Source organism: Vanessa tameamea, chromosome 31 (genome assembly GCF_037043105.1).
Source record: "Vanessa tameamea isolate UH-Manoa-2023 chromosome 31, ilVanTame1 primary haplotype, whole genome shotgun sequence".
Lineage (NCBI taxonomy): Eukaryota > Metazoa > Arthropoda > Insecta > Lepidoptera > Nymphalidae > Vanessa > Vanessa tameamea.
Window position 1 is genome coordinate 1,668,567 of NC_087339.1, and position 23,463 is coordinate 1,692,029.

The window sequence follows — 23,463 nt, forward strand, 5'->3', positions numbered from 1 at the left end:
AGTAGGTAAATACGACTCAGTACTTGATTAGTGGTAATTATGCAGTTGTATTTAAGCAAATTATTTATTGCAGTTGGTAGCGTATTGGTGACTTGAGAAATGGTTAATGTTTCTCACAGTAGTTATGTCTATGGGCAGTGATGAACACTTCTTATGAGCACTACTTTTTCAGAATAGAAAATGAAATATATTGGCAGTTATAGGGACTGCCGATGAAAGTGAAAAAATAAAACTTAGTATTACAATTTAAAATTACATAATGTTTAAATTGCAAATAATCGAGCAAAAAGAACGTATACAAAGCAGAAAATTTGCACAATATGTCAGTGGATTGATACCAATTCAAATCAAATCAAAAGTTTTAAATCAGTATTATGGACAATGCAGTAGCAACATTTATCAATCCAAATATTTGGTAGCAACAGTTGTTATGCTCTAACCGTAACAACCCCACAGGTGTAAAGCTACAGATATACTGCTATTAAGAATTTTGGTGACGCGAACACATGAGATTCATCTATCCAAAAAGCGTCCAAAGCGCACAGCACCCCAAAAAGATTTTCCCCTACCAATACGTCCTCAACGCGGCTAAAGAAGTATTCACTACAAAAATGGCTGATTAGCTAAAATTAAAACACCATCAATTAACATTTCGTTTATTTTCTTCACCCATAACCTGGTATTCGCTCGTGCGGCTCTACGATGTGAGTTGGACTGAAAAAAAACATCAAGTCACAATCTCTTTAACGCCTGAGGCAAACATACATATACTATAATAGAACCGTAAGTAAATTTCCCACTGCTGGGCTAAAGGCCTCCTCTCCCATGAGGAGAAGGTTTGGAGCATATTCCACCACGCTGCTCCAATGCGGGTTCGTGGAATACACATGTGGCAGAATTTCGTTGAAATTAGACACATGCAGGTTTCCTCACGATGTTTTCCTTCACCGCCGAGCACGAGATGAATTATAAACACAAATTAAGCACATGAAAATTCAGTGGTGCCTGCCTGGGTTTGAACCCGAAATCATCGGTATATGCACGCGTTCTAACCACTGGGCCATCTCGGCTCGGTCATCTCAGTGATTCATTACGCAAAGTTTTAATTGTTTATATTTATATTTATAGTTTTAAATTCTATGATATAAAGTGATTTGCGAAAACAACTATCTTGTTTTGCAGTGAGTTCCTGACAGTATCTATATTCTACTGGGTTCAAAGTCCAGTGGAGCTATTGCGGTTAGAGCGTAGCAACTGTTGCGGATTGGTAAACGTTGCAGTCGATTAGTATTATCGAGTATTACGCTACTGCAAGCTCCATTGATTTGATATCAATCCGTAACAAATATTTGATAGCAACCGTTGCTATTGTCTAACCGTAATAGCCCCACAGGTCTATAATGACTTAAATATAAGACTAACATGACATAACATACCTGTGATCACCAGCCAGCCAGCCATAGTGGCCCATCGATGACGTCATCTCGGTGAACCTTGCGAATTGAATGTATCTAAAATATAGAATCTTAATAAGTATCTAAACCCGTTTTGGGGGGGGGGGGGCGTCTTGCTGATGGTCTACGTCCTCGGTCTCATGGAAGTCTTATTTTGGAACACCAGAAGACTGCTTGCATTTGATGCTTGTAATGCTTAAAAGAGGGTTGCTAAGTGCTTTATAAAAGAAAAATATCCAGCTTATAGTTGCAGGTAAGTAACAAAAAAGTTTGTACTTTTTGTTTCAACTAAAGTATATTTTAAAAGTAGGATTGATTACAATGATAAATAATCCAATTTTCGGTAGTTTATGTTTGAAAGTAAGGTAATCTCATCAATGTTAAGAGAATCAATTTGAAATAAAAAATATGTCTAAGAATGTTTAGTAAACCTTATGTGGTTTACTAAGCATTCTTAGACATATTTTTGAAAGAAAAAAGCACCCGGTAAGGATTTTTGCAAGCCCGCCTGGGTAGGTACCACTCACTCATAACTTTTTCTACCTCCAAACAGCAATACCTATATTAAGTTTCTAATCTAGTATTGACTACAGGCACATGAGTTATTAGTTCCCAAGGTTGGAGGCGCTTTGTAGACGTAAGGGATGGTATTCTAGTAATATTCCTTTCGACGCCAATTTTGATGTGCAGTGGTGACAACTTGCTATCAGGGAAATTCTACTAATTTACAATGATTACGATACGTACCCAATGCTATTCCGATGCAACTTCGACCGAACTAAAACTGGATCTGTTTTTTAGTAAAAATAGGAAAATCGATAAAATTACGTTTCGTAAAAGTGACTTTTTGGAAGTGGAATTGATCCCAAGTAGCCGATTTGTCATCAATCCATTTTATATAAAATGTAACGAGCGCTGCTCAACCACAAGGTTAAATCTAACTACCATAGTAATATTTAACTTGCCTATTTGCTGCACAATACGACCAGCTCAATGGTGAACTTTTTACCATTTCCTCTTCATCAGGCGGCGGGCTGAATTCTCATAAAAAAAAATGTTAAAAGGTTATAAGCTCTGTATGGTTGTTTAGTTTCCGTTCGATAGGAATATAACAATTAGTAAAATCGTCTTAGTGTAAATCTCATTGACTTTGATTGGACCGGAGATTATATTAAAGTACGCCAGAAGGCTATGTATGAACTCTATTTTAGATTAATAAGTAAATAAGATCACTTTTACTACCACCTGACGTATTCTTACAGCATTTCCTATAAAGGCATGCAATTATATGTATAAAAATAAATCGTGCTAATTTTGAAAGAAAATAACATATAGACCTCCATGGGTACTGGGTCGACTCCAATTATGCCACAGATGTATCCACGACAGCATGTTCCTCCTAGTTTAGGAGTACAAGGCCTCTTTGGTATATGTAACATATTGTAAAACAATAAAAACATTATTATTAATAATAAATTAAACGTTGGGAAGATGACCTCAAAAGACGTGGAGGAGGCCAGAATGGATCTGAATTGCATGATACCAAGGATAGGAAGTCTTTGGAGGAGGTATTTGTAGAAGGACCTCATTTAATTGAACACTAACATGATGATTCAGTGCTTTTATGAGCCAACTTGAATAAAGAATATTTTTGATTTTGATTTTAGACAAACTGTTCTTCGAAAGATTGTCAATAATAAATGTAATCACTCATTTACTGTAAATTAATGCTTATTTTATTTATTTATTTAACTTATATTTGAATACTTACCTCTCCAGTTCTTACAATAATACAAATCGCCGGAACAGTGATTAACGAACGTATAGAATTTGTAATACAAGCCGTGGCCACGGTTCACGCCGACGCACACAGGGCTGTATACGTTCGGACAAGACATAGGACAGATGTGGAAATCAAATGCCGTGTCTATTTCATAAAGAGAGCTTATTGTTGTTTCCGAACGTTTTATTTGTTTCTTCATCACTAAAAAAATGACTGTATGATGTCAAGTCTATGCCTAAAACCTAATCATATGTTAAATTTATTAAAAACTACCTGTTGACAGCGGCTTCGTTCGTCTAAGTCTATGTCTTCAAACTTGTTTCATACCAATTTTCATGTAAATTAAGATGATTTGCGGTAAAAGCATCAGTTAGACTGACAGTTATTTTCGTATTTATAATACCAGTAAAGATAAAACTATTAATTTTAAGGTTAATTCAATGTTTTTGTACTTATTTATTTTTCAATGACAAATTTTGAATTGATAACTATGTTTATGTATTTTATTGATTAATATAATATTAAGCAATTATAATGTTAGTATCTGTCGTTATTTAATCTGTAATAATCACTAGTTTAATTACTACATATTTAAACTTTTAATGTAGGTAACATTGTGAAAAATCTGGAAATCTTTAATACCAACTTAAGAATACGGACTATATTTAAGAAAAAAAAAGCAATAACTGCAATTCAAAGACTTAAACAACTTTTTCAGTCGATTAAGGTTTGTATTTATAATTGCAGATAAAATTTGCGTGTTGGTGAACTTGACGGTTGAAAATACAAAATGTTGGTGAATGCAATGTTAAAATCAAGCGCCATATTGAATTATTTATATATGTACAAAAAAATTCTAAAGAAAGTTTTGCAATATTAATATTTTTCTATGGAAAACCAACTGGGTTAAATTAGTTTACATATTCTTTAAAAATGATTGTTATAGTCTTTGATTATATATGTCTAGTCTGTCAAGGTGAGAACGAGTCAAAAAAATTGTTAAACAGTTGACAACTAAATATACCCGCACTCTAGTAAAGTAGTATGACGTTTGGCTAGTGTCAAGCGTAGTTGACAGCTGTCACGCGTTCCTAGATAATAAAGTTGGCTCGTTGGTTTTATTATTTTGTAGTGCGACACTATATCTAGATATTTAAATAATATAAGGCGTGATTAATTTACCCGCTGTCGTAGTATTCGATGTGACAGCTGTCTTAGTTTTATCACTACTAGTGTTCACGTTATTTTCATTCTTTTTTAGATCACTTCTTCTATATTTGAAATAATCTGAACATCGACCAGTCGTAATAATCGAGAACTCTAAAAGATTATTTTATAGACTCAATAAATTATTTCCTTCTCCGGGTTTTATAAAATTAAGAACGAATGTTGTGAATTTAAATCCAGTCAAGTGTGTGCCAATTTTTTTATTACTTGTTCGGTGTTGGTGGGCTTCATCGTGGTGACACCTGTTTTAATCTGGATGATAATTTGTAAAAGCATTTGCCCAGCTATGGGAAATTTACAGGCCCCAGTTGTGAATTAATGAGCAACTGATTCTACTAAAAAAAACAAAAAAAAGAAACAAACAAGAAATAACTTAGTCCAATGACAATTTTTGCTTTAACATTTTTTTAAATCTATAATGTCATTCTTTACAAATTTATAAAAAAAAACATAAATAAATTATAAAAGTAAGACTTACCTTTACCATAATTATGACACATGTTATTTATGAATAAAAAACAGGAGTTTTCAAAATCTTTGTATTCCATTTTGTCATTAATAAATCTCGTGGCACAAATATTCGAATCGTTGCTTTTACAAATTGCAACACTATTCGAGCAAATATTTCTGACATGTTCGAAATTCAAATGGGCATCAATATCATTGCTTCCCGCTATTTTCGACGAATTCGTATCAATTGGAATGCTCTCTGTTTTCAATAAAAAAATACTAAGAAAAATATAGTTGAAATCTATTTCACGAATCATTGTTTTATAAAGTTCGAAATCTTAAAAAGAATGTGAATTAAATTGAATTTCAAAGCTATAAAAAATAATTACAAATCACAATCAATCACGTCTTAAGTCTCTTTACCAGAATAAAAAAAAAAAATCTTTTCCTCATATTTTATTAAAAGCTGTAAAAATGGTACAAATAATACATTTGTATTACAATCATAACATTTCATATTTGGAAGATAAATATATAAATAGTTCTTAATATAAAATATATTATTATTTTCTTAAAATTTGGTATAAAAATGGCTATCGTACAATTCCTTTTTATCTCACATATAGTCCAAGGTAATTTCTAAGTTTAAAAAAAAAAAGTATTTTTTTAAATAGCGCATTATTTAAACATACAATTAAATATTATCATGTTAAAAATGTTTAGTTTATGATTAAATATATAATAACAAACTAAATACAAACTAGAAAATATTTACCAGAAATGATATCATTTTTTTTTTAAATTCCTAATTTGATATGACAAAGGCATGATAGACATCTAGTAGCTTATTTAATTATAATTAATAATAAAACCTTAAAAATCAGAATAGCAACAAATAAAATAGTTTACGAGACAAAAACACACTTTTAAATACATATAAAACAAATTTATTTTGCTTTTGCACTGCTCAATAGGTTTAATAAAACATAATTATAATCGAGTTGAAATATTTTCCTCGCAATATACATAAAAGATTGTATAAAAAATGTAAATTTATTATGGATTCATGTGACGGACGGTTTGGCAGAATGTCAAAATATTGGCGCCATTTTTTTTTTTTCTATTACTAAGACGAAATTTACAAAATTCATATTGCTCGATGTTATCAGGTCTCGAAAGTTAATTTTCCTAAATGATTATAATGTGACCTTACTGACGGCCATCTTTATTAGCATCGATAGGTCTGAACCTATTTAAACACGTTTTCAAAGTTAGATATATGGCTATATAGATTAAATATGTAGAATTTCGACCAAATATACTGCATATCAATATTCAACGTGGCATTTTGGAAATTCACTAAAGAAAATATCACTCTAAACTACCATTATTTATTATTCATATCAAGTTCATGTAAGTTATCAATATAAGGTTCTAATAATTAGTACTGCGACCAATTCTAATAAAAAATAGTTACTATATCGTAATGATTAACTTTCATAATCGCAGTTCGGTGGAAGTTGTATTGGAATAGAATCGGGTATCGTAACCGTTGAGACGTGTGACGATATTTTATCTCTTTCTTGCGTGTAACGATAAAAAGAGATAGCAAGTTATTTCTATCTCTATTCTCTGAAATCGTGTATGAAAAATTTTGTTTTTTTATTATTGTTAAATTAAGCTCAGATTGTATAATTATATTGTACCAATTATTTTAAACAAAATGCATTATGTTGAGCAGTTTTATATATGGAGACCGCTCTAGTAATATTTATGTATATAATATAAGATAAAACGTGTCCTTGTATAAAATAATAAGTATAATATATATAAAATTGTAATCATCTATTTTATTAGAAATGCATATAAAAAAATTCAAATAGAGCTGCCTTAGGGTCCATTCGACTTGGCGTATAGTGACCTTTATGAACCAAATAGAAAATATTTAGGCTCTATCGTCATATTTTAATACAACTTTAGCAAAACTATGCTAGTAACACTGGAACGACACTCCGAGGCCCCCTTCAGGCGGCAGCCTTAATAAATTGTAAGTTTTATAAGAAAAAAATATTTTACTATCTTTAAATGCGACAAAATATATATCTAAAAAAAATTGCTCCGATTTAAATATGGAAATATTAATTAGTAACAATTTCACCACACACTTCAAAGACAACATTCGTTAACCTTAAAAACGAAATTAAGATTTTCTAAAACATCTTTGGACATAATTGGGTGATTGGGAGTAACAAAAGGCTATTTGACAATGCGAAAAATAAAGTGTCAATTATTGTAATCAGCATATATTATGAGTTTAAAAATGGTTATTTATTGACGAAAGTCGAAAATAATGATTATATTTACAAAAATCCATAAATAAAAATGCATTTTTTTAAACGTTTGTCACGTGACACAAAACGCATCTGATTGGTCGGCTTTATGATGATGTCACTTGCTTGTTAACCTCGTTTGCTTACTGTACGTGGATTATATGTGCCACAGATTACAATACAGGCAAGTGACGTCACCGACCCCATTGCAGCGCCATATTGTCAAAGTAGCGTTTTCGCGCGCTATTTAAATATGGATTTTTTAATTTGATATTTTTCAGCAAATATGTACTAGAATTAAAAAAACACAACTTTTACTGGGTTCCTTAACCTCTACTAAATAATATAAAATGGATTTTACAAACCAGTCAAATAGCCTACGTCAAAACTGTGTGCAACGTTTAAATGTAACATTTTTGACACAGATTCCAGATTAACATAAGTACGTATAATCGTAATGAGTTCCTTTCGCCCGGATCTTCTCACGTCAGGGTGTTCCTTTGCCGAACCAAACGACACCAAACACTACCAAAGCGTTTCATTTGACTACCAATAAGTAAGTGTAATGCTTCTGTATTGACTAAAGGAATTGGAGTTTGAGTTTGAAAAATATATACGGTAGTAAAAAACAAAAAAATACAGTCATAACCGTTTCCGACGACATCGCTTAGGCCCCCAGGCCTAGTTGCGAGCGAAATGCTACGCATTAGGCGAAACTATGGAGCCGATTAATTTTTAATATTCACAGACATGTCAAAAAAACCTTGATAAATAAGGCATATCACTCAATACAGGATTATATTAAAGATAAAAAACGCATGGATTTAGTATTTTTTTTATTCGGTTTTTACGACTTATATCCCTCCGATCTGAATGAAGCTGATAGAATATGTTTTTTACGCTTAATAAACGATATAAAACAAAACATAAATCAAGAATCCCTCCGATGTCGTTATAACATATTTTGACTGTATTTTCGATATATAAAAATATATTTTTAAACCTTACTACTAGGCAAGAGCCTCATTGCTTCCCTGAAACCCGAGTCGCTAGCTCCGTGGACGGTTGAGAAATGCGTCAAATCTGTCGCTTCACCCGCGAACAATACTTTGGGAGCCCCCGAATCGTCGACGAGGGGTTCCCCGAGGATGGCCCTCGCGTTCGGATACTCGTGCATGAGAAGATTATCGTGAGTGTAACTGCCTCTCGTGAATGGATTTGAAAACCATGTCGATCTGCAAGAAATATATATATTTTACTTGATGGTAGGGATTCATGCCAATTCCATTGTAATAGTCTACAGTTCCAAACATTACAATGGAGGGTTAATAAGGGGGGTGGTTCTCTATGGGCAGTTGTTGGACAGTTGCCATCAGATAAACTATTACCGGTCGCGGCCATTCTTACATTTAAAAAACAAATAATAATATAAACAGAGTAATAGTAAGTAGAGTAATTTTGTATGAAGTCGGGACGTGCAATTACAGCCCATTCCACGAGTCGAACTCCTAGGGGACAAAATACTCGCACGTCATTGGTCGATTCGCGCGGCTAGAGATAAAACAATCCTAATAAATAATTTGGCCAATGAAGGTCACGCCGCACGCGTTTTAACCAATGAGAGCGCAAGCAAAAAATCGTTTGGGAGTTCGTTTCGTGGAATGAAGTATAATTATTATTAATAAGCTAAACTTAATATACCTTATCATATCTGTTGGTTCCGGTATCGTCATATTTTTCCCCATGAACTTCCTCAGGAGCTCCATCACTTTCCTCTTCACAACGTCTTCAGGTAACGTTTCTACCTATAAATAACACGACGTAATTAATTCGTCTGCATGTATTAATATATTATAATTACAAAAAAAAAAAATCGATATCGTCTAGAACAAAAACAGGCACACGTATTAAAAAAACCGACCTTCAACTATTGGAGAATTTTGACGTTTTCGAAATTTAAGTTTTCTTTTATTAAATTTTAAATTACTGTTCACGACAATTTTTTATATGTTTTTAATCTATGGAAATTTAACTGTCCTTCAAATTGACAGTTCTCGTCTGACAGTACAGTTACAATGTCAGAATAAATTGTAATATGACATTTAATTTGGAAATAATTAGTTAAGAAAGACCCAATTAAGACATTTAATACCAATACCCAGTAATTACATGCATTTATGAATATTAATGTATTAATGAATTAACAAAACCCCCGATTAAGACTTTATAACTAACTTATAAACCAGTTCCCGCCATTTGTTGCAACGCGTCTTTCTGTTTTATTTAACCGTTTTTTATGACAAAGGCTTAACATCTTGGCTTTGTCATATCACTGATTATCTCGTCTTGAAGGTCCAAGGTTATTCAAATTATAATTTCGTATACATATTTGTATTAAAATATACTTTCGTATTAGATGGTTCGATGCTGTCTAGAACCCAAGAAAATCTTCAATTATTCCCACAGCACCGACATAAACATATATATACAAAAGAGTTTACACTCAAATCGAATTTCTCAATTCCAATTCCCGCGTAAATAATTAAACGTCAAAAAAGACCACAGATAAATCAACATTTATAGTCAATGACATACCATTTTACCGACATCGCCGCTCGTCCAAAAAGTCAGAGCAGTTTTCGAACCCATGGGTGTCGAGACCCCGAAAATCCTCGTCGTCCAGTAATCATCGTTACTTAGTTTCTTCTTATCCTCCCCCTTCCAGATGAACCCGAAGAAGGAACCGTTGGGTAACCATTGCTTCTCGAAATTCAATATCACTTTGTCCATAACACCTATCGACATCTTCTCTATTATAGTAATTTTTTCCTGCGGCAATGACGGTAAGAAAAGATGTGAATGTCTGCAAGCGAAAATTTCGTTTTTTTCCTTTTAATTTTTTTTTTTTAAATATGGCAATATTTTCGTTTTGTTTTTAAATTTAATCGTACTTCGCGTTTATTCTTTACATTATTCGATAAATCACTTTTGACTGTTGTTAAGTCACGAACCAATACTTAAATCAGTTATTAATCATTTAAATATACTGTTTACTTTAAACAAATTCTATACCTTATAACTTTTCCTTTAAGCAATTAACCGTATTAAAAAAATACATTCTAGACATTTTATCAAAAGTCCTATTCGCCATGAATGAGGAAAACATTTCTAATTATTCTTTTCGACAACTTTTAAGATACCGAAAAAAAAAAAGAAAAATCGGTTGCTTAAACAGAGAAAAAAAGGTAGTGTAGTTTTCACTTTTGCCTATAATTATATATTTTAGACGATGAAGAAGTCATAGGATCATCAGTCACTTTTCGTTTCGACATTCACCATGGTAGCATTATTAGGTTACTCTGTCGATTTATTTTTCGAATACCTATTATTGTTGATCTCCCTACTTCGTTCGGTCTAGATATATGGCCGCAGATATAGGTTTGGCTGATAAAATTTTAATGTATTTTTCTATCGAAAAATTCTCAGTCTCACACTCCTGTTCCTCGGAGAACACGAAGTCGTTGGTCGTTGGATTTATCGACCTGCTTTTCTATGTTGGATTACTGTGCATCTTCCACCACATTTTTTACGAGTAATGTTCCCAGAAATTGTTTGGATTTATCCCGGCTGCTGAATTTCACGTTTAGAAATCGCGATAGAATTCGAAGTATCATCCGCACCTTAAATGAACCAGCTTTCGCCGAACCGAAACGACTTGGAAACCTTCGAGAAGCACCTGCAAGCCCGCTGTTGTTGCAGATGTCCATAGGCGGTGGAGTCACTTCCTATCAGGTGCTCACCTGCTCGTTTACCAAATCCTAAGTTCTCAAAGCTAGTATTGCATTAACGACATAAGCTAAGGTTAACATTTCTTACAATACCTTTGTCTGCTAATCTGCCTACCAAATTATATAAATACCATTATAATATACATCACTAAACATATATATGTATTTATGTAGATATATATGTATGTGTGTATATGTGTATATATATATATATATATATATATATATATATGTATGTATGTACAGGTATTTGCATGTATGTTTATTTTACGTATGCATCATAATATAATATGCACTACCCTCTTTACAGAATATGTTGTCCTCATCTGTTGGGTTGCCTGTAAGAGATCGCTTTTAGTGATAAGGCCGCCCTTGCCTTCAACTTTCTGTAATTAACCATTTTATATGTACTGTTATTTTATATGATATTGAGTGCAATAAAGTTTTTTTATTTATTATTATTATTATTATAAACATGCAAATTTAACACGTTATCCCGTTTGAATACAATTTTAATGCAAATGAATGAAACCTTGTGTAATCAATTTAAATTAAATTTTCACAGACTTTTATGTTAGTTAGTCCAAACCTTGCTTAATTGGAGGGGTTTCTTCCTTCCCTACGGCTAAAAATTTACATTTTCGTACAGATCCAATAACAATGCACTTTTATGATAAGCCCAACCTAATGCCACGCCCAGGATTGACTCCAAGGACTCCTCAATGATCAACAGCGTAGACGTGCATATATGCTATGGTATGGCAGATTTGAAGTGAAACTTCCTGATAAAATTTAAAGCTCGAGAAAAAATTGACATTAAAATTTTAAGCATGCGTCACGTTCGATCACATTTTTTAAAGAGTAGAATATTTAAGAAGTTTCACTTCTGTTATGGGGCAGTACTGAGCGCGAAATTTACTTCTTTTTCAAATTTTTTTTTCGGTTTTAATGCATGTCATTCTCTGAGTGACTGTTTAGTGTGGTATCGAAGCAACTGACCAATTTGGTTGTATCGCCAGAAGTCCAAAACGTCATCGTGTTACTCGATCCGGCTGGAAACGACATGTGCTGCAGCTTGGTGACCCAGTAATCATCGTCGCTATACAGTTTCCTATGGTCACTCTTCCAGAGGAATACGTAACTGTTGTAGTTCCACCATTTCTCGGGAAACGACAGAATAATTTTTCCTAATACCCCTATTGATAACTTATCTATCGACGTGATTTTCCCTTCGGGTAGAGCCGGTGAGAAAAGGGATGAACATCTGTAATTATTTTTTTAATCAAATCTAAATTACTGGAGTGGTGTGGTGGAATAAACTCCAAATCTATCCTCGAATGGGAGGGGCTTCAGCCCAACAGTGGGACATTAATAGGCTTTTACTAAATCACTGAGGATTCTGGGTGAAAGTCGAAACTATCTTATTCCGTAATAATTGTCTTTTTAAGCATTTTTTCAATACCAGGAATTCATCTATTTATGGCAAAAATATATATGGTGGTAGGGCTTTGTTTGGGTGGGTACCACCAGCTCATCAGAATTCAACCGTCAGACAGGAATAATTGATATTCTTATAGTCCGGTTTGAAAGGTGACATGTTATTAAGAATATCTTGACCAATTCCACAAATCTTCGGTGGTTCCGCAGCTTTAAAACCTAGCCATAGACCAACGAAACGGTTTAACCTACTGCGACGATAAAATGTCTAGAACATAAATTAAGTAACAATTTATGATTTTAATTTATTTATAAGTATACAAAATAATCGACACCCCCCCCCCCCCCCTTAAATTATTCAATACAGCATTGATACTTATCCAATTAAGTATCTTAAATGCATTGTGCATTGAATATAGATCAATATGGCCATTTACAGCATGTAATTTAAATTAATATTTTCGAAGATATTACAAGATTTAAAACGCAGAGACATAGCGGTCTGTATTGTCTAACGACTGAAAAACTGTGAACGTTGTAAGACATTCTGTAGTATATTTAGTATCAGCATTGCACGCGTGCGAAGCCGGGGCGGGTCGCTAGTAGATTATAATCTAACAATATTAACAATTCCACGTTGATATCTACATTAGCGAAGATTGTCAAAAAAATATTAAATAGATATCTCGGATAACAGGGGTCGCCGGATTAGTCAGGGGTTGGGTTACCGTGCGTCCACTGTAATTATAATTAATTTATGATTCTTAAAACATTTCTATTTAAATAAATAAATATCGTACAACATCACATACATTACTCTGATCCCGATGTGAGTAGCTAAAGCACTTGTGTTATGGAAAATCAGAAGTAACGACGGCACCACGAACACTCAGACCCAAGACAACATAGAAAACTAATGAACTTTTTCTACATCGACTCGGCCGGGAATCGAACCCGGGACCTCGGAGTGGCGTACCCATAAAAACCGGTGTACACACAACTCGACCACGGATGTCGTCGAATACAATTAAATGATTCTTACCTTTCTTTCAAGACCCCAAGCGAAACGGTAACTATAACATTACTTGCTGTATAAACGTCGCCATCTTTACATACAACTTGGACTTTGCCAGTTGTGTTTTTCGGCCATTTTATTAATGTTACCTCCTTGTTTAATTCGATGTCTAACGTTGGTAAGCCTGTGCCGTTGTTGTACGTATTCTGTTGGCAGCATTGATTAATTTGATAACGCTCGCTCTTAAACTCGATTCACTTACGTAGTTGTTTAACGTATAGTGGTACTTGTGTTTCTTATTTACTTAGTGGTAAGATTTATCAGATATTCTACTACTAAACACCAATATCTTTGTGATCTGGTTTAAAGGGCGTGTGAGCCAGTGTAACTACCGGCACAAGGGACGAAACATCTTAGTTCCCAAGGTTGGTGGCACATTGGTTATGTAAGGAATGGTTAATATTTCTTACAGCGACATTGTTTATAGGTGGTGGTGACCACTTACCATCAGGTGGCCCATTTGCTCGTCCGCCTACCGATATCATTAAAAAAAATGTAGCTTACTACCAGTAAAATATTTTTTTAGAATTTGATCATTAGTTTCGGAGATAAACCCCTGCAAAACAATCAAATGTCATAGAATTTAATTTAATTCGTTTTAAGCACATAGTCGCTTGCAGTACTGGCGTATTTCCTCATGACGTTTTCCGTAGCTCGGTAGTTACTTTTCACTGACAATTTGATTACAAAGGCAATGAAATACTATTGCGTGATTATCTATCCCGTATGCAAATCAATAAATACTAATCCTAACTGTGTATATGTTACTGTAAAAGATCGAACTAAGTTAAATCTTAAGATTTTCCAGTAAAACCTAAGATTTACCGATTATGAATGGTAAATGTCCATAAAACTTTGGGATTCGAACTTTTACCATAATTCACTTGGTAAATCTTAGGATATACATGTTAGGTTAGGTTCGGTTGGAATGGTAAAAGTCCGAAAAAGTCGTCCCTTTATAATAAATACTTACCAATTCATATCGGTAAATCTTAGGTTTTACTGGAAAATCTTAAGATTTACCTTAGTTCGAGCTTTTACCGTAACATATACACTCTAATCCTGGGCTTCCTTAAAACCGACACTTACTAAGAGAATTTCAAAGAAGGTTTTGTAGCCGTGTCTGTGCCAGCTAGTGTGCTGATGCCCAGCGAGTTCCTCGTAGTTCGTCTGCACGCTGACGTCATTCCAATCGTTCGACGCCTCGTAGTTGTTGATTAACAGGTTCATCATTTCCAGGAACTCTGCGATGAAATCCTTTTCGTTCAACAGTTCTGGATGTTTATCATTTATATATTTCATTAATCTGAAAACATAGATTAGTTTTTACGTGATAGTCAACGCCCGCGGCTTGGCTCCGCAGCTTAAGCTTAACTCAATTTTCATTTTATTTTTATTTATTTATTTATAGATTTTCGAAACACCATCGGCATATTCACAATTTTTTAAGAAAAAGTAGGAAATAAATTCGTGTACGGTGTGATACACCACTGCAGGCGTTTACATTATACATTTTAAATAACAAAAAAAAAAAAACAAAAACCACACTCCTACATTAATATATCTTTAAAATAAAAACAAAAATGTGAAAGAACAAAAAATAATAATAAATTACTCCATCTCGTGCTCGGCGGTGATGAAAAACACCGTGACGAGACCTGCATGTGTTTAATTTCGACGAAATTCTGCCACATGTAAATCCATCAAACCGCATTGGAGCGGGATTGGTGGAATATGGTTCTAACCTTACCCTCAAAGGGAGGCGGTTAGCCCAGCATTGGGAAATTTACAGGCTGTTGCTATTATATACCCCTCCAATTAACCTTAAAGCTTGTATTAGGAGTAGGGACGACAATAGCCCAAGAGGTCAGGATCGATCGAACTTTTTACATCACTAGGCGGCCCGTAAACCATGGCACTATTGACGCACTGCTCCATCTGACAACACCGATTGAACTAGACCTATCATCGGTACTAGAGCAAGCCCGTCTGGGTAGGTACCCACTCATCAGACATTCTTTCGCCAAACAGCAATGCTTAGTATTATTGTGTTCCTGCTCTGAGCCAGTGTAACTACAGGCACGAGGGACATAACCTCACAGTTAACAAGGTTGGTGGCGCATTGGTTATGTAATAAATGGTTTAAATTTCATACAGCGCCAATATCTATGGACTTTAACCAACACTTACCAAAAGGTCCATTTTTCCGACCTATAGCACACCCACCCAGACGCTTGCAAAAAGCCAAATCAGCTAATAAATAACGGAGCTCTGAAATAACAAACACGATCGAATTGATCAACGCCATCTTGTTTTTATGTTGATAAAAATCTACTCACTGTCTAGTAATAAACTTTCCGAGGGGCTCGGGCTTCTCCGGCGGTTTCTCCACGGTTTGTAAGCAGAACTCTATGAGCTCGTTAACGAGCTCCTTGTTACCGAGGCTCCCGTCAGACATGTACACCTGGAAGCTCAGGTCCTGGGGTAAGACCGAAACGTTGTTCTGAATAGCCGTCTGGTAGACGCGACTTCCTTCCGTTCCATGTATCCTATCAAAGAAAGAAAATTAATAGTGTTTATGGACATTTTTTTTTTAAATAGACGGGTAAGCTGGCCAATCAACGGCCTGATGTTAAGTCACCATCGCCCATAGACACGTGAAACAAAATACGTGCTCGTCTTATATTTGCTCCAATTGACGCCTCTCTACTGACGACTTATAAAACTTTAGTCACGTCTTGTGTTATTGTCATTCTAATAAACGAGGTCGTATACCCGTGTAATTTCATCGTCTCTTACATATATAATTATATACACGCGGTAGTTACCATTCAGCCCCAACTTCGACAACGCCATCACCGAATGGGACGGTCATAACTCTCCCTCCAATCCGGTCTTGAGCCTCAAGGGCAAGGACCCTCCTGCCGGCATTCGCGAGGGTAGAAGCAGCTGTCACGCCAGCCGAACCGAGACCAACCACGATAGTGTCATAGTTATTAGGCATAGTGGAACTGCGGAATGAAATACTTTATTTAGCACGATTTTCTGCGTGTAAAAAGGGGGGAGGGGGGTCGATGTGTTAATTACCCTTTATCCTACCCTATAATGAAAGTGTTTGCAGAATTTCATAACGATCGGTTTATTAGACGTTGAAGGGTAATGGTAAGGTAAGATACTTAATTGGATAAGAATTAACACTGTATTGCTTAAAATCACTTAGTAAATAAGACATTATTTTTCGTAAAAAATGGAATAATGGATAAAAAATGGTTATTGTGGGTTATCCCTAAGAGATAGACATATACCATCGCGGACTTTTTTGAAGATTTATATTGACTTTATAAGGTGTACAATACTGTAGGACATTATGTTTATCTATCTCGTAGGTTTCAGCCAGAGTTTGCAGTGTAAGTGCAAATACGACATCACTTCAGAAACCTCTTAAATTATCAGTGTTTCTCCACTATATTGTGCATGTATTATACATATAAACCTTCCCCTTGAATTAATCTATCTATAAAAAAAACTGCATCAAAATCCGTCGTGTAATTTTAAAGATCTAAGAATACATAGGGACAGACAGCAACATTGTTTTATACTATGTAATGATGTACAATACCGCACTATTTTACTAAACTGTTTATATCTTATACAGGGTTATTGGTAATTCGACGTATTCCCGTTAGGAAGTAATAGGAGTGTCTATTTGCGGTAATTTTAATCCCCATATGTATAATGCAAAAGTGAATCATTTTTAAGTTATCACGTTTTTTAGATTTTTTCAAAATAAGTCCAAAATGCAACTTCAAAAATTTTTTTAAAAAAAAAAGTAACAATTACAATCTATTTTCTTCTTCTGATTTATATACGAATAAACACTGGTTATTTGTCAATATTAACACAATAATTAACGGTCAAAATTTAAAAATGCGAGACGGAAAGCAGTATTATTTCAAAACTATTTTTTTATTCCACAAAAATGCCTTAAAAACAAAATAAAACATTATGAAACTTAAAAATTTTATTTTAAAAACATAACCTTATTCTTAGCTCTCCAAAAATGTATAAATATTAGAAATATTATCGCAAATAGTCACCCCTATCACCTCCTAACGGGAATAAGTGGAATTACCAATAACCCTATATAAAAATATACTAACTATGGAAGTGAAGAGTTGAGTTTGTATGTACCTTACAAAACTCAGGATTATTCAGTCAATGTAGAAAAAACTTTTGTTTAGTATTACCGAAAGGAGCAACTGGTTTGAAATAAAATTAAATATTCATACCTCGTCGGTAACACATTAGAACTCTCAGAATTAAAAAAAGTAATTTTTCGTATACGGAACATTTTAAAATATTTAAATTTCATCAAAAACATTGTCACTAGCAAACTGATGTATTAAAATTGAATTGCTTCTTTTTTTAAATAGTGCTCAAGTTACATTTGTGTTGTAAATTATATCAGTTGTGGTAATCACATATGTATATGTTACAAAATTATGCATTAATAAAATTACATTATAATATATCTAACGTGTTGTCAATTATACATTTAACGACTTGATAGGCAGATTGGCACTTGGGTCACCATTGCACATAGACAAAAGCACTTTAAGAAATATTAATCATTCCTTATGTTATCTAAATGCTGTATCCCCAGTGACTATTGAGATCTTAAACGAATGCAATATGATTTGTTGAGAGCCTGAATTATCTGAGATATCACATTATAGATTTAAAAAAAAACCTCATTGAATGTCAACTAAGCTCTCATCAAAACTTTGGAAGTAAGATTAAAGTGGATATAAGTAGTTAAAAGGACCAGTATTCTATTATAAGCTAGCTGTGCCCGCGACTTCGTGCATGTTTGAATTTAATAAAAAAATGTGAATTTATTATTATTTTACATATAATTCTAAAATAAAAGTAAGCCTAAGTTACTCCTTATTACATCAGTTATCTGCCATTGAAAGTCCCGTCAAAATCGGTCCAGCCGTTCCAGAGATTAGCCGGAACAAACAGACAGGCAGACAGACAAAAAATTGATATTTAATACCTAAATATGTACCTTGTATACATACATGTGCATTTAGTAAAACGCAGTTATTTTAATATTACAAACAGACACTCCAATTTTATTATATGTATAGATAAAGATATATTAATCAAGAACTGTTAGTTGTCCATAATATAGCAGTTATTAACAAAATGCTTGGAATTCATGAACCTAAGGTTTGTTTATCATTATTCCTTCTTCAATTGGAATAGGCTTAAGTAACATTGATGTTTGTATAATGTAAAAAGTATTAATTTAGGCTAGAACTGGAAGGGTAGACGGGGCAAAGCATAATTCGAGTGACTATAATTTAGTTCATATACTATAACTGTTATGTATGAGGTGCAACGTTTATTTTTACTGTTATATATTATAATATATAATAAAAGTAATGACAATAGGCTATTTGACTGGTTTTTAAAATACACTTTATACTATTTAGTAGAGGTTAAGGAACCCAGTAAAAGTTGTATTTTTTTAATTCTAGTACATATTTCTTCTCTTCTGGCACTTATCTACGCCAATTGAGCGCAAAATATTCTGCCAACGGATATAAAAAAATATATTATCGATTTTTATCACACTTGTTAGATTAATATTATTTAGAACCTTATATAGATATATTTATAAATATTATCTAATAGGTTTTGTAGCAGTCGTGTTTAACAATACGTAAATTATAATTATAACGTCGTTATACTGTTATGATTAGCGTTTTAACTGCCATTCCGAGAATAAACAAAGACATAACGAATCGAACAATAGCGTTTATTCCAAGCGTGATAATAACCTCGGTACTTATTTAATTCTGCATAAAAAAATTAAAAACATACCTTAAATATGTAGTAAGATATTTCGTTCTACGCAGAATAATACTATATACTCGTAATAATCCAATATTCTTGTGTTACGCAACCATATACGCGTAATCTAAGTATTATAAAATTATTTTTAAAATGAAAAATCACAAACACACCACTTTATTTGATTATTGATAACATTGACGTTAAATGTCACACGTAGCTTACCTTAGCGTTGCGACGGAGACAGCACTTATTCGATTATGATATCATTTTACATTTCGTTTCATCATTAACGTTCTTATCACAAGATAGTTGTTAAGCGAGACGGCCTGAGTATTAACAATATACGATTATCACATAGTATCATAGTAATGCAATCCTATTATCAGCAATTTTTTTTTTTATTTAACATAAAAAATAGTTTGAGACTCAATTTAACTCAATTAGATCTGATTTCAGAACGGAGTAATTTTTTGATTTATTCGTCATCTTTAAATAGTAAATAAATTTAGTAACGATATTCATAATTAATTATGGAAAAGAAGTTAAATCCACGTCTTTTACGGACCATACTTGTTGACTTCCAGGCAGTATTTGTGATATATGTATATATAATTGTATTTAACTAACTTTGTATTTTAAGTGTCAGAAAAGAGTAAGTACTAAGTTTCTTACCTGTTCTTCTCAGAAGAATCTACATTCCTGACCGGTGGTAGCATCACTTAATACAGTTTTGTAAAATGACGATTCAAATGTGCTTCTAAAAGCCTACTTGAATTATGTACATATGTTATGATTTTGATATATGGCGGTATATATATTATCGATTTCACTTTATATTTTATTTGGTAATAAAATAAAAAGTGTTCTTAAAATGATTGTCTAGTAACTAGCTTGTAAGGCTGCAAATTAAGGAATTATCGGTATCTGCCTGACAGGAAATCAGGAAGTTAACAGTGCTTGCAATCCCGTGCCTTAGAAAACATTTAAAGCGTTGTAACTCTTTTAAGTTGTATCGATTTCATCACCTCATCGGATTTTCAAAGCGAGGGAAGTGTACCCGTGTATGTACACTTTAATTTCTAAATTTTTTTTTATTACAACATGAAAACCGTAAACGAAGCCCAATTCGGTCAGGACCTAATTAAATTGGTAATAAAAATTAAATTAAGGCTAATGTCATAATCGATTGTATATGTACATTATTAAAGGCGGGAAATATAATGGCACGCCCATCCCTAATTCCTTTGACGTAAGTTATTGCGTCTAGAAAACCGTAATAAAAGCTTGTTGCATTGTTATAAATTAAATGAATAAATAATACACACGAAACTCCAAAAAAAACATCTAAAATCTTTACTTGGCCTATTACTTGGTTTCGTACAAGTCCGCCTGGGTAGGTACCATCCTTAATTAACTGTCATATTCGAATCCCATTCAGGAAAACTGAGATGTGGGATGTGATTTGAAGAGTATCTGAGTCAGTGTAAATATACGCACAAGAGACTTAACATCTTAATTTCTAAGGTAGGTGATGCATTGAAGATGTAAGATGCTTAATATTTCATACAGTGTCATAGTCGAAAGGGATCCATTTTATAGTCTACTTACTAATTCTTTATTAGCAAAGAAAATATTAAAAAATACTACTACTATGCGCGCGGTGTAAAAAGCCTTCATACAATTAAAATTTCATCAATTTCTTAACTAAACTCTAAGATCTTAAGTTAAGTTAAGAGTTAAATGACAAGCGTAATACGAACGGCTCTACTTGTTATCTAAACACGAGAGTGTACACACTTCCAAATATCGGACTGCGGGCTGTTAGTGATTTTTTTTTTAAATGTTTGAATTTTGTAACCAGCAACTTGGGATCTTTGGTCTTATTTAGCCACTTAACCAACGCGTCAATTATTACAATAACATTTTGGATTATATCTATTTGTTTATGTAACTAAATAACATATTTATGTCTAATTAATGTATAACCTTGGCAGTATCTCTCACCTACGACCACAGATAAAACATCATCGGCTGTTTGAACGGCAGCCAAGTGCGAGTCGGACTCGCCCATAAAGGGTTCCGTGGAAGCAAGTAAGGTTTATGTTTATGAAATTAAATGTTTGTTTGTTAGTTTTTTTTCTATTTTTATGTAAAAATCTTAATGCGGTTCACAGAATACATCTACTTATCAAGTTTCAACAGTATAGCTCTTATAGTTTCGAAAAAAGTGGCTGTGACATACTGACGGACAGACAGACAGACATGACAAATCTATAAGGGTTCCGTTTTTTGCCATGTTACTACGGAACCCTAAAAATAAGGTGAATGTCACACACTATCTTATTTACGAATTGCTTTGAAGTTTCTACATCCTACTATAGCCTATTCCAATAGGAAGCGGAAAAAATATAAACAAACCTTAGATTTACGTATATCATGCGATTTGCTAATAACTCATCTATCTTGGGTAGTGCCCAAGATAGATGAGTTATTAGTATAAGAGTTTATGATTAATATATCTTTATTTATAATAGAACACTATTACGCTTAACTACTTATTTCCACTTTAATTTTAAACTTCCGATAACAGTTTCGCTGACGTTCAAAATGCAATTTTTTTGCAAATCCATAGTTAATATCATAGATTAACCATCTCTCGACCAATTATATCGTCTCAATTTGCTGTCAAATGTTTATTTGGCTTTTTTCCTGTTATGGTTTTAATAGAGATGTAGTCGGTATATGCTATTTTATTGAATATTTCATGGAGTTTGATTTTTTCGCGCGAAAATATATATATTTTTTTAAATAAATGTATCCTAAGCAGCCTCATATCATCAGCTATCTGCCAGTAGAATTCCCGCCAAAGTCGGTTCCGAGATTAGCAACAAATAGAGAAACAAGCAAAAATATAAATAAACAGTATATACTTGAATCTGATATGTATTTATCAATTTCAATCAAATATTGCAGTCGATAAATCAGTATTATGGAGTATTATGTTACTGCATAGGTCCAAAATGATTATTTATAATTTTTTGATTTCATTTGATTTGATATCAATCCGCAACAAATATTTGATAGCAATAGTTGCTATGCTCTAACCGTAATAGATTTGTCGTAACAGGTTCGTTCGTCGTTTGGGTTAGGTTTTAGCAAAGTTAAAAAACGTACACAACACTAGCATTATTTTGTCATAGTTAGTAACGGCTAAAAGTCTAATTCAAATAATAATAATAAAGTTCAGTTTTAGATTTGTATGTTGCTTAAGCCATTTTAACATGTTCAGAATCAGTTCAGAAGAATAGTGTTATAATGACATTCAATCTATCGACTATCGAGTGACACAAGCGTCAAATAAAAATTCAGCAGTATTTTTGGTTAACGGCAACTTTTTTTTAAATTTTAATAAAAAAAAGGTGATTTTCAATTAGTTCGTTACCGTCATTTATGAACCGATTCGTATTTGGATTTATTTTTTTACTCTGTTTACATTCTGTTTGGTCCTATTATAAAAGAAAATATACATTGCAAAAAAAGGGATTAATTATTAAATGGATACTATATATATTCATAATTATTATATTATAATTAATAGTATAATAATTATTAATATTCTGTGTTGGAAATATATATATTTTTGGGACCCGATTCAATTTAATGGAAAAATACTGGTGAGTTTTTTAAATGGCTCGAATTATTTCTAGTGTTTTAGTATTATTTGTAGTGAGTAATTTTTCGTTAAAATCTTATATTATTTTTAATAATTTCAAAAGCGAAACTACATTAAACTACATTATATTAAACAAAAACACACTTAAAAAATAAGCCGTCATATTTTCTATAATCTTCATTTTCATAGTAAATTTAAAAAAAAAACTTACACATAACAATTTGCGCTTCCGAGCACACATAGCACCAGGCACCATTTTGTGTATTCTTTCATGTTTCATAAGTGTTAATAACGGAACTCCTCAATAAACAGTTTATATATACAGGCCTATTATCTCATCTGTGGCTCCCTTCGAGTTAAATAAATTTCACGTGAAACGTT

The 23,463-nt window shown here is 33.1% G+C and overlaps 2 protein-coding genes across 4 annotated transcripts; both read right to left on the reverse strand.

Annotated features, from left to right (window-relative positions):
- Nucleotides 1-642: 642 nt before the first annotated feature.
- LOC113396835 (uncharacterized) lies at nucleotides 643-5,348 on the reverse strand. The gene is made up of 6 exons (XM_064220049.1): nucleotides 4,943-5,348; nucleotides 4,420-4,524; nucleotides 3,226-3,450; nucleotides 2,420-2,495; nucleotides 1,437-1,511; nucleotides 643-714 (listed from the first exon to the last, which is right to left on the reverse strand). Exons 1-6 carry the CDS (start codon nucleotides 5,229-5,231, stop codon nucleotides 666-668), a joined length of 819 nt encoding a protein of 272 aa, XP_064076119.1. The 5' UTR covers nucleotides 5,232-5,348; the 3' UTR covers nucleotides 643-665.
- A 2,051-nt stretch (nucleotides 5,349-7,399) lies between these two features.
- Nucleotides 7,400-23,458, reverse strand: LOC113396842 (spermine oxidase-like). 3 transcript variants are annotated; one of them, XM_026634902.2, is made up of 8 exons: nucleotides 23,294-23,458; nucleotides 16,373-16,555; nucleotides 15,884-16,093; nucleotides 14,634-14,850; nucleotides 13,512-13,690; nucleotides 12,032-12,296; nucleotides 8,946-9,049; nucleotides 7,400-8,479 (listed from the first exon to the last, which is right to left on the reverse strand). In XM_026634902.2, exons 1-8 carry the CDS (start codon nucleotides 23,353-23,355, stop codon nucleotides 8,242-8,244), a joined length of 1,458 nt encoding a protein of 485 aa, XP_026490687.2. In that variant the 5' UTR covers nucleotides 23,356-23,458; the 3' UTR covers nucleotides 7,400-8,241. The 3 variants fall into 3 exon arrangements, with proteins under 3 accessions (XP_026490687.2, XP_026490686.2, XP_026490688.2); XM_026634901.2 differs by lacking the exon at nucleotides 12,032-12,296 and adding an exon at nucleotides 9,840-10,107 and having other exon boundaries at nucleotides 23,294-23,457; XM_026634903.2 differs by lacking the exons at nucleotides 12,032-12,296; nucleotides 23,294-23,458 and adding exons at nucleotides 9,840-10,107; nucleotides 19,437-19,624.
- Between the last annotated feature and the right edge of the window lie 5 nt (nucleotides 23,459-23,463).

Bases quoted from the DNA above. Each gene is read 5' to 3' on its own strand.
- LOC113396835 (XM_064220049.1), bottom strand. From the start codon at position 5,231: ATGATTCGTGAAATAGATTTCAACTATATTTTTCTTAGTATTTTTTTA. The intron at 3,451-4,419 runs GTAAATTAATCA...GACATCATACAG, and splicing joins ATCGAATACTACGACAGCGG to TCATTTTTTTAGTGATGAAG. The intron at 2,496-3,225 runs GTAAGTATTCAA...TTTTTTTATGAG, and splicing joins TTATTGTAAGAACTGGAGAG to AATTCAGCCCGCCGCCTGAT.
- LOC113396842 (XM_026634901.2), bottom strand. From the start codon at position 23,355: ATGAAAGAATACACAAAATGGTGCCTGGTGCTATGTGTGCTCGGAAGC. The intron at 16,556-23,293 runs GTAAGTTTTTTT...TTCATTCCGCAG, and splicing joins GGAAGCGCAAATTGTTATGT to TTCCACTATGCCTAATAACT. The intron at 14,851-15,883 runs GTGAGTAGATTT...CTATGTTTTCAG, and splicing joins GGAAAGTTTATTACTAGACA to ATTAATGAAATATATAAATG.